This window comes from Phoca vitulina, unplaced genomic scaffold (assembly GCF_004348235.1).
Source record: "Phoca vitulina isolate PV1807 unplaced genomic scaffold, GSC_HSeal_1.0 scaffold6, whole genome shotgun sequence".
Taxonomy (NCBI): domain Eukaryota; kingdom Metazoa; phylum Chordata; class Mammalia; order Carnivora; family Phocidae; genus Phoca; species Phoca vitulina.
In genome coordinates, this window is record NW_022589709.1 from 22,619,092 (window position 1) to 22,631,132 (window position 12,041).

General features: G+C 35.8%; 1 protein-coding gene across 1 annotated transcript in view; it reads left to right on the forward strand.

The window, feature by feature from the left end:
- TMEM232 (transmembrane protein 232) overlaps window positions 1-12,041 on the forward strand; it is a 248,137-nt gene that overhangs the window by 119,562 nt on the left and 116,534 nt on the right. The window contains exon 12 of the mRNA XM_032403542.1: window positions 154-398. Coding sequence (XP_032259433.1) covers window positions 154-398 — 245 coding nt within the window. The remainder of the gene's footprint in view (window positions 1-153; window positions 399-12,041) is intronic.

Genomic DNA, 12,041 nt, shown 5'->3' on the forward strand with positions numbered 1-12,041 from the left:
TGCTTTTTTTCTTATAAAGGTTATTTTTATTTAGTAAGAATGCAACATTAGTCAAAGAAAATGAACCTACATTTGTCTTTTATTTAAAAATATATCATTTTCCCTCTCATTTAATTCTATTTCAATTGATTCCTTTTTCTTTTCTTTCAACAGGCTGAGTTAAATGACCCAACTGATCCCTTCACTAATTATAGTACAAAAGTCTCATCAAATGTAGGGGATGAAACTTTCTCTAAATATATAGGATGGAGAATTGCCAATGCTCTTTCCAAACTGTTCTTCCCCTCCACCGAAGCCCATGTTCTTCCTTTGAAAGAACCACTGAAAAAACAGGATCCAGTGAAATATCTGAACAAAAAGGATTACATGAAGAAAAGAGTTCTACATGTTACTATAAGGTAAAGTGAAGCACTATTCAAAATAGTCCTGTTATTCTAATACACTGCATTTCAAAGTCATACAAATTATGTATAATCATGTGCCACATTATTTAACTCATTTTCTCTTTTTCAATTCAAATTTTGGCTCCAACAACTTCTAGGTATTCTATCATAAGCAAGTACTCTCTTCTTAGCAACTATTTCCTCATGTTTAAAATAGATAATATTATATAATATAAATTAGTGTTTTAATATGGTGAAAGCCCCCCTCCCACTACTGACCTTCATTTGCCTAGTCTACCCCCCATCTCTCCCTATCATTAATTGCTTGTGTATCCTTCCAGGATCTATAAAATGTAAACGAAATAAATTATATTTTAAATTGTCTCTCCATTTTTACATTAAAGTTAGCATACTAAATATATCATTTGGCATCTTACATTTTTTTATTTAACTTCATTTCTTAGATATTTTTTTCATGCCAGTACATAGAGAATTTTCTCATTATTATTATATTTTTAATATGTTACGATGGTTTCCTTAGTATGAATGTACCACCGTTTATTTAGTCAGTTTCTTATTGTTTGGCATCTGGGTTGTTTTAGATTGTCTGCTACTATATACTACCACAAAATTTAACCTTCCACATAGGTCTTTTTATATATGAGGAAGAATGCCTGCAGGATAAATGCTCAGAAGTGTGATTTCTGAGTCAGAGTGTTTTTGCCTTTGTAATTTTGGTAGATATTTCCAAATTAGCTTTCAGAGGAATTGTGCAAATTTATATCTCCACCAGCAATATCTGAGAGTACTTGTTTCTCTTTATTCTTTCCAATAGTGAGTGTTGACAAACTTTTGGGTTTTGATAATCTGAAAAGTGAAACATGTTTTTAAATATAGTTTTAAGGTGAGTGGTTAGAATACCTTTCATATGTTAAGAGCCTTTTGTTTTTCCTTTATATGGGAATTAACTATTTCTTTTGCCCATTTTTTCCATTGAGTTTATATCTTTTTCACTTAGCTTTGCAAGAACTATTTCCCTATTAATTGATGTGTCCCTTTGTCTATGGTAAGAGCTACAAATGTTTATATTTCCTTCCACTTTTTATTTCTTTAAATTTTGCTTATAGTATTTTTTATCTTAGTCATTTTTCTAAGTAATATAAATTATCAAAATTTCACTACATATCTATTTAGGAAAACTCTTTTCATTTTATGATTAAAATGTTGTCATATTGTTTTCTGGTACTTTTAAAGATTTATTTTGAATATTTTAGTCATTGGTCCATTTGAAATTTGTGTGTGTGTGTGTGTGTGTGTAGTGTGAGTTGTCAATCCAGATGGCTACTCAGCTGTCCCAACAATATTTATTGAGTCACCTATCTCCTTTCAACATTTATTCTGATTTAAAATGTTATACTTATTAAATACTAAGTTCTTATTTATTTTCTTTTCTATGTTCTAAAAGAATTTCAGTAATTTGGAATTACCTACTCTTTTAAGGTTTGATAGAATTCCCTTTTAAACCATCAGTACCTTATGCCTCTCCTAAGGGGAGCTCTTTGTCAAATTTATCTATTTTTGTATGGCTATTGGCAAGGCTATTCAGCCAGAATGCACAGGTACAATAAATTCAGTTCTTACTGTTTGAGGTCCATGCCATAAAAGTATCTGGAGTATCAATCCTGAATATCAGTCTCTTTTCATCTTTCTCTTTCTTCTTTAGTCAATTTTAGCAGATTATGCTTCCTTTGAATACTACTTATTTTATCCCCCTTTTCAGAATTTATTTGGTCACAATTGATTCTTCTGCTTCTGTGGTTATTTTCTTCCTCAACCAATTCTCATTTTGTGTATTTGAATTTTGTCCCTTTTATTCTTCTTAATTAATGTAATGTTTTATTCATTTTATATTATTTTTCTACTGAACCAGCTTTTAGATTCTAACTCAGCATTGTCTAAATCATTATTTGTGTTCCAAAATTATAAAACTGTTGTTGCCCAAAGGCAGACGTTATTGGCGGTATAATAATTGGGTGGAATGAGGCCAGTAGGTAGGCTTGGCTTTTGTGTACACAAGAAGTCCACAGAAAAATAGATAAATGCTTGAGCAGCGTTCTGACATAGTTTGGGCATTTTTTCAAGAATTCTAAAGTCAGTGAGGAAGATGTACATTTGAATTGAAGGATCACACAGCCTGGACCTGAGTAGTCTTGTTGGAAGAAATAAATATTATAAAAATATTCATCAGTATGTATTATAAATATTTGTAAGGTTGCAGTATATCAAAGTATAATGAAAATGCTGGCTTTAAATATCAAGGGTATTGAGATTTACTTTAGAATCCCCAAATGTATTCTGTATATTCTGAAGGACCAAAAACATGGAAGAAAATCAATCTGGGACCACAGAGAGAACACTGGACAAGTGTACTTTGGCTTCTCATTACGTTCAGTTGAAGGAAAAGACAGAAAACTAGAAAAACAGAAGAAACTGGATATTGACAAGAGGAGATGAAGGAAATAGCAGGGGAAAGGGTCAATAGACAGTAAAAAGGGCAGATGGAGATGAATGGTGTTTGCTGGGACACAGAAAGGAAAAACAGAGACAGAGAAGAGGAGACATATTGGCAATGCTTAGAATAGCAGAACAGGGGGGCGCCTGGGTGGCTCAGTTGGTCCGACTCTTGGTTTCGGCTCAGGTCATGATCTCCTGGCTGTGGGATTGAGCCCCCTGTCCAGCTCTGTGCTCAGCACGGAGTCTGCTTCAGATTCTCTCTCCCTCTCCCTCCTGCTTGCTCTCTTGCTCTCTCTCTCTCAAATAAATGAATAAATAAAATCTTCTAAAAATAGCAGAACAGAGAAATAAATGTTACTAACAGAAGGAAAGAAGAAAGAGACATACTGAGAAGACATATACTAATGAAAGGTACAAATGGAGGGATGTGGGCAAGGGTTGGGGATAGGGGAAGAGAATATGCAAAGTCAGAGGGAAATGAGACAAAAGAGTAGTGGGGTGGGGTTATGACTCAGAGAGTCCTATAGGTTTTGAAGGATTAGGAAATTAAATTTCTCATCAGAGTCTACAGTTCATTACGTAAATGACATTCATCATTAATCTTTGAAAAAATGTGATCTCCTTATCCATTTTTCACAGCTCATTACAGGCTCTAGCAATTTAACTAGTGTCTCTGTCCTGACCAAGAGAGCCCCAGCAGCCTCAGCATCCCTCTGGCAGGAGCACCTCATGTGGCACAGCTCAGGGGAGCAGCTTTCACATTGCACCATTCATGCTGTAGTGTGTGTGAACGGTGCCCCCTGGAGTTGTGCATATTGCCCGCTTCCTTTAGGGATAGACTCATCTCTGGGGACAGCAGAGGTGAGTGGAGTAGGGCTACAGCTCAGCGGCCTGAAGACGTACAGGCCTGGCTGAACAGTCTCTACTGTCCAGGAGGGTTATGTGAATGAAATCCCTGCTTTTTAAGAAGCAAACTTCAGTTTAAGCTCTGCATTGATGAAATGTCTCTGGCTCACTAACCATGAAGTGTGGGAAATATTATTTCTTCCATTTGCTTGATTCTGCATCTATTCAGCAGTCTCACAGCTAGCTCCTTCTCTTGCTTCTCCACCTCCTCCCACTTCCAGGTCCACAAACTGGAATTAGTGCAGTTAATGAACATCTGAGCATGTTGAAGTTTTGTAGCTAAAGCACAAAGACATAATTCAGAGCCTGCTGGGTGCTCTGCTCTTTTTCACATCTTAAAGGTCTTTGGGTGCAGGGTCATATCACCAGTTCTTCATCAAGTATTCCTAGAAATGTCCATTTTGTGCTTTCCACCAGTAGCAATGTGAAAGACAGCAAGAAGGCCAACATTTAAGGACACCTACAGAAGATGGGTAGGAGGACAGGAAATTGAAGAGAATATGTTCTTCATTAACTTGGAGCACTAAAGCATACTTACTTCAGTGTGAAAATCTGAAAATTTACTATTACAAGGAGAAAATGGGAGCTTCCTTACTGATGAAGCATCTACTACATCTCATGACCTATAATTTTTTCCAAAAATATTTTTCTTCACTTGTGCTTTTAGCCTATAAAGTTCTTTGAAAGCAGGAATTCTGTCTTTTGTATGTTTATAAACATTATATACATATATATAAACATATATATGTTTATAAACATATATTTTACTCTGAATGATTTGCACATTTGACTTCTTATGAAAATTTTCAAAAGAAAATTCATTATTTTGCTTCTGTATATTGTTTTTATTTTTATTTTTTATTTTTTGGTTTTGCTTTAAGTTAGTGGGACACACTGTTGGGTGCATGCTCTTTTTGCCCCTTAGCATTTTTTTAAAAATAAAAAAAATCATTATGGTTCTTTACTGTATCATAAAATTGCAGCCAAAAAACTAGGCATATAATACTTCTACTTCAAAGCATAGTATTTTCCTTTTCTCTCTTTGTAAAAATATCACAAATTTACCTTAAGGCTGAGAATTGAGAACTCTGAAGACCAAATTTTCAAAAACCAGTTCCCACATCTGTTTTGCTTCTGAAGTTTCTAAGTGTATTTCCTAACCTTATGCCTTGAATCCCTATAAACTTACAAACAACTAATTTTTTGCACATATGTGAAGACTTGGAAAATTCTAACTTAAAACTTTATCTCTGATTGTGCTTAGTTTGCTCACAAGTTTTATGTTAGAAGACTTCACGAGACCAGCACACGGAAGAGATATGAGGTGAAACTAGCAAGAATGGGCTGAGAATATCTGTTGTCATTTATGCAGGAAATTTTACATGGCTGACTTCGTAAACAGTCGTACCCAAGGCTATTGCATCTTCTCTGAAGCTTCCTTTATAAGTGGAGCAAACTCCAAAATAATAGAACGAGGAGTAGCTAACATTTACTGAATGGCAACAAGGTAGGGAAAGGTAAATACCACAATGTCCAGTAAGAACAGGCTTTATTGGAAAGATCAGTGGTCAGTGGGAAAGGCACATGGTTCTTTCTCATTATCCTGTGGAGAGGGGTGCTGGAGTTAGAGAAGTAATTGGACGTTCACTGGGTTTGTGTTTCGAGGGAAGAGACCCTGCCTGACTGCTACTGTGCCTTCTTATAACGGAAGCGTGAGAGATACCTTCTCAAGGAAGAAATACACATTTTGGGTTCAGTTGCCAAGCCGTCTGAGATGAGGCACCAGCTGGATAGGTGATGCTAGAAACGCCAGCTGTCCAGAACCTGGAGCCCTTGGGAAGTTTTCTTAATGGTTGTAAAAGATAGCCACTGGGTTCCTCGTGAAGTTGGGTGTGGGAGGAACTCCACCAAATGAAGGAACTCTTAGGACCGCTAGTTCTAAGTGGCAAGTTGCCAGGCAATTAAGATGACTCTCTGACGTCAAAGTTGAACAATTCTGTTTGCCACCCCATGTGAGTACCTTTTATAAACAAGGCACCGTGCTAAGCACTTAGATGTACGACCCTTAGATGTCGATGTAGATGATGATTTTGTCCATTTTATAGATTTTATAGATCTATAAAAATCTCCATTTTGAAGATGTGGAATCTGAGAGGTTAAGTAATTTGCCCAAGGACTCACAGTCATTAAGTGTGGGAGTTTGAACTTAAGTGTTAAGTGCATTCTGACTTCTGCGTCTACTGTGATGCTTTCTTTCCCCTCAAGTGAAATTCATCTGATGGCAAAGCCTTGAGCACTTTGTTAAAAAAACTTCATAAGAAGAAGGTTTTTATTTTTATTTTTTTTCAATTTCTGTCTCTTGATTTTCAGAACTTGATTTTGATTAAGGGATTTTTTTTTTTTTTCTGGGCTTTGCATCTCTCTAGTTAATATTAGAAGAAAATCTATGTCAAGGTGGAGGCACTTTCAGTAAGTCAGTATGATTTTCTTCCCCCCTCCATTGGCTTTAGTGAAAATCATACTGACTTAACTAGAAAGTGCCTCCTCCTTGCTGTAGAGTGCATATATATGAAGAGAGGGAGAGAGAAGGAGAGATTAAAAGTTAAAAAAAGGAGAGCTGCAAAGAATTCTTAAATGTCTTAAAACTTTCTAGTTCTGTTTCACAAAGGGAAAAAAGAAATCTGTGTCTCCTTCACAAAATATCAAATATGTTTATTTATAGTTTCTTTCTGATTGATTTAGATTAAGTAATTTAACTTCTCTGAGCCTCAGACTTCTAATCTTTGAAAATATAAAAGCTGTACATCCTCTCGTTTGTCCTGAAGATAGAAGGAAAAACTGTAGATAAAGAGCTTGCATATGTTAGTTCCTTTTCCCCTTTGTTCTATAATTTAGTAGATTTTCTAAAATGTTTTTTCTTCAGAACATAATATTCTTTGGAAAATTAGAATCAATAATAAATGGAAGATTTATATTTTTGTGCACATATATATTATTAAGCTATGAATTGCTGTTAGCAACTTTTCAAAGAGAGCTTACAGTTTCATGATTTCCTTTTTGGTTATGTTTTGTTTCCCTTCTTTCTAGTTTTAGAATGAAAACACAATTCAGGATGGTTCTGTGTCGTACATGCATTTTGAGGGTATGCTGTCAAGACGCATTATGGAAGAATAAAGTTTGGAATGTTAATAGTTAGCACAGCTGATAATAATTTTCAGCTGAAGAGAGAGAGAGCATGAATGGGTCTTCAGAGATGAGCTCCTAATTTTGGAGCCTTTGTGATTTGATTATTAAAAATTAGATCATCAGCTCAGATCAATCATTTAAAGACTTCTAGAGATTGAAGTGGTATTAGAATTGAAGTCCAACTGCCAGTGACAGAAACATGCTTCACACATCCCACATCCATTTCCAATACATGACTCAGTTTATCTGTAGTCTTGCCTGAGAGATAAATCAGTCCTCATCTGTCTTCTACTGTTTCCTATCCTTTCCTGCCTTTTCACTGGAGCCTTGGTCTGAACTGCAATTTTAGATGTCGTTGATGGGACCATAGCTTTAGCTGTCACTTTCACTGCAGTGTCTTTATGCTTATACAACAGGGGTCTAGCTTCAATACACACATTTGTGTGATTTTTATCTTTCATTTTTTTTGATGTGATGAATTACATTTATTGATTTGCATCTGTTGAATAATCCCTGCATCCCAGGGATAAATCTCATTTGGTCATGGTGTATAATCCTTTTAATGTGTTCTTGAATTTGGTTTGCTAATATATTTTTGAGAATTCCTGCATCTATATTTATCATGGATATTGGTCTATAGTTTTCCTTTCTTGTGGTATCAATATCTGGTTTTGATAATCAAAGTAGTACTGGCCTCATAGAATAAATTTTGAAGTGTTTCCTTCTCCTTGATATATTGGAAGAGTTTGAGGAGGATTGGTATTCTTCTTTAAGTGTTTGGTAGAATTCTTTAGTGAAGCCATCTGGTCCTGGAATTTTCTGTGTTGGGACTTTTTTAAATTACTCAAATAATGTCTTTACTTGTTATTGGTCTATTCAGCTTTTCTAATTCTTCCTGATTCAGTCTTCGTAGGTTGTTTCTAGAAATGTACCCATTTCTTCTAGGTTGTATAATTTGTTGGCGTGTAATTGTTCATGATGTAGTCTCTTATGATTCCGTGTATTTCTGTAATGTCAGTTGTAATGTCTTTCATTTCTAATTTTATTTATTTGAGTCTTTTCTCCCTCTTTTTAAGTTAGTCTAGATAAGGCTTGTTAATTTTGTCAATCTTTTTTAAGAACCAGCCCTTAGCTTTATTGATGTTTTCTACTGTTTGGGGTTTTTTGTTTTGTTTTGTTTTGTTTTGTTTTTGTTCTCCATTTATTTCTGCACTGATCCTTATTATTTCCTTTCCTCTGCTAAGTTTGGGCTTACTTTGTTCTTTTTGTCTACTTTCTTGAGGTGTAAAGTTAGGTCGTATATTTGAGATCCTTCTAATTTCTTAGTATATGCATTTATTACTATAAACTTTCCTTTCAGAACTGTTTTTGCAGTATTTGATATGTTGTGTTTTCATTTATTTTGAGACAAGTTATTTTCTTTTTCTTTTGATTTACTCTTGGACTCAATGGCTGTTTAGAAGTGTGTTGTTTAGTTTTCATATATTTGTAGATCTTTTCGCTTTCCTCTTATTGTTGACATCTAGTTTCATACCATCGTAGTCAGAGAAAATGGTGTGACTTCAAAATTCTTAAATTTGCTAAGATTTGTTTTGTGGCCTATCTGATTTATCCTGGAGAATGTTTCATGTCCACTTGAGAAGAATGTGTATTCTGCTGCTGTTGGATGGAATGTTCTATGGATGTCTATTAAGTTTATTTGTCCTAAAGTATGATTCATTCCAACATTTTATTGTTGATTTTTTTTTTGGTCTGGATTATCCATCTGTTGCTGATAGTGGGGTATTGAGGTCCCTACAATTATTGTATCGTTGTCTGTTTCACCCCTACGGTTTGTTATTAATTCCTTAATATATTTTGGTGCTTGGGTTTGGGGAGTGTATATGTTTATGATATAGCTTCTTAATGTATTGACCCCTTTATCATTATATAATGATCTTTTTTGTTTCCTGTTACCCTTTTTGGCTTCAAGTATATTTTGACATATAAATATCAGCCTTTGTTCTGTTTCCTTTTGCTTGGGATATCATCTACCATCCTTTCACCCTGAGCCTATGTGTGTCTTTAGAGTTGAAATAAGTCTCTTGCAGTCAGCTTATAGTTGGATCTTGTTTGTTTGTTTGTTTTTTGATCCATCCATCCACTCTGTGCCTTTTGATTGCTGAGTTCAATCTACTTACATTTAGGGTGATTATTGATATGGAAAGATTTACTACTGTCAATTTGTCTTTTGCCTTCTGGTTATTTTGTTTCTCCATTGTTTGTTTTTCCTTCTCTGTCTACCTTTGTACATTGGCAGATTTCCATGGTGATTTGCTCAGTATCTCCGCCCCCCCCTCCCTGCTTTTGTTTTGTTTTGTTTCATGTCTCTGCTATAGAGTTTTGCTTCATGGTTACCATGAGCTTTACATAAAACATCTCAGATAAAATAGTCCTTTTTCAGGGCACCTGTGTGGCTTAGTCAGTTAGGCAATTGACTCTTGCTCTCAGCTCAAGTCTTGATTTTGAGGTCCTGAGTTCAGGACCTGCATTGGGCTCCATGTTGGGCATGGAGCCTACTTAAAAATATAGTCCTTTTTTCCGCTGATAGCAATTTATCTTTATTCACATATAAAAGTTACATCTTTTTCTCTTCCCTTTTTATATTTTTGATCTCACAAATTATCTTTTTATGCTGTGATTTCATTACCAAGTTATTGTAGCTAAAGTTATTTTTAATGTTCCTTTCCTTTAACCTATATGCAGTAGTTAAGAGTTTTAATATACTATTTTTAAAAAGTTATAATATTCTGTTTATCACCTTAATCAGAGTTTTTCATACTTCTGTCTTTTTGTTTCAGCTTGAAGATCTCCTTTCAACATTTCTTGTAAGGCGGGTCCAGAGGTGGTAAACTCCCTTAGCTTTTCTTGTCTGGGAAAAACTTCCTTCTTTATATCTGAAGGATAACTACCGGAGGAATAGTTTTGGCTGGCAGTTTTTATCTTCAATATTTTGAATATGTCATTCCACTGTCTCTTGGCCTATAGAGTTTCTGCTGAGAAATCTGGTGATAGCTTAATGGGGGTATATTTGTATGTTACTTTTTTCTTGATTGTCTCTGAAATTCTTTTTTGAATCATTGACTTTTGATGGTTTTAATAAAGTGTTTCTTGGAGAAGGTCTTTTTGTGTTGAGATAAAAAGATATTCTGGGCGCCTGGGTGGCTCAGTCGTTAAGCGTCTGCCTTCGGCTCAGGTCACGATCCCAGGGTCCTGGGATCGAACCCCGCATCGGGCTCCCTGCTCCGAGGGAAGCCTGCTTCTCCCTCTCCCACTCCCCCTGCTTGTGTTCCTGCTCTCGCTATGTCTCTCTGTCAAATAAATAAATAAAATCTTTAAAAAAAAAAAAAAAAAAAAAGATGTTCTATTAGCTTTATGAACTTATATATCAAGTTGCTTCCTCAGGTTTGGGAAGTTCTCAGCTATTATTTCTTCAAATATTCTCTCTGCTCCCTTTTCCCTCTCTTCTCTTTCTGGTATACCCATTATTCTTATGTTGGCTTTTCTAACGGAGTCAGATAGTTATTATAGGGTTCACTTTTTAAAAATTTTAGTTCTCTTTCCTCTTCCACCTGAATCATTTCTGTATTTCTATCCTCAAGCTTGCTAATTCTCTCTTCCATATGATCTGCTCTATTTCCAATTCATTCTAATGCATTCTTCATTTCATTTAAGTTCTTCAGTTCTAGAATTTCTGCTTGGTTCTTTTTTAGAATTTCAGTTTCTTTGGTAAAGAAACTGCTTGTTAATTTTATTCCTGAGACCATTGTATTGCCTTTCTGAGTTTTCTTATAGCTTCTTTAATTTGTTTATAACGGCTGTTTTAAATTCTTTATCAGTTAGATTTCAGTATTCCATGCATTTTGGGGTTACGTTGCTGGAAAATTGTCATTTTCTTTTTGTGATGCCATATGATTGTGATTTTTCATTGTGTTTGATGAGAAGTGCCTCTGTCTCTGCATTTGAAGTGGTGAACACCTTTCTTGTTTAAGCAAAGTTGTGTTTGCTTTGATTTCAATAGTTCAACGGGTTGGTAGTTAGGAGCCTTCCTTCTGTTTTCCAGAAGATGGTGCTATAGCACAAGTTTTGGGTTTCTCTTGCCAGCTAAGATTGGGAGTGGTACGCACAGGAAAAAAAAAAAAAGTTGTGGCAGGGGTCAGGGGGAGGTATACTGTTAGTACTTGGGCCTTTGGGTTTGCCCACAGTCTGGTAGGGGGATCCTCAGTTGAGGGTGTCCCAAAAGTGTGTGGATGGTCCTTTTGCTTCCCAGGGAAGACAGCAGAAGATGCTTTCCTTCGGTGCTCTTTGCCTACTTCCCTTTCCTTTCTCTGCCTCTCGTCACTGAGGTCTCCCTTCAAGACAGCAACTGGCCCCTCCAACTGCAGTGCCTGTGGCTGGGCAGACTTCCACTTGCCACTTCCACCCATTACCTCCTCTGTTAGACAAGTTGTGTTGGCTTACTACTCGACCCTCCACTGTTTTCTTTGCATTTGCAGTGGTTGACAAATGTGTATTAGCTGCTTAATTAGAATGTAAGCTTAGGTATGGCATTAATCAGATCAGGATAGTCTCCCCACTTTCTAGTTGGGTTTTACACCCACAGAATTTTCTATTTTTTCATATATTCGTTTATTCAATAATTATTTATTGAATGCCTAATATAGGTCAAATACTATGAAAGAATATGTCTCAGACAAAATAATGAGTAAAAATAGTTACCGTCCTTCCCAGTGGAACTTATAAGCAAGTGTAGGAGAGAGATGTTAATTAAAATCATACATATGTGTTAAATCTTTATAATGGTAAGTGCTACGAAGGAGAATTACATGGTGCTATAAATAATGATAAGTGCCTCAAGAGAGGTACATGGTATTAAGAAGACTTGGAGTTGGGAGAGGAGATCAGGGAAGGAAGGTGGTATGCCAAACAAAGAGGCACGGGATGTGCAAAGTCCCTTTGGTGAAAGGGATTATCAAGCATCTAAAGAGCTAAGAGAACAATGCTGTGGCTGAG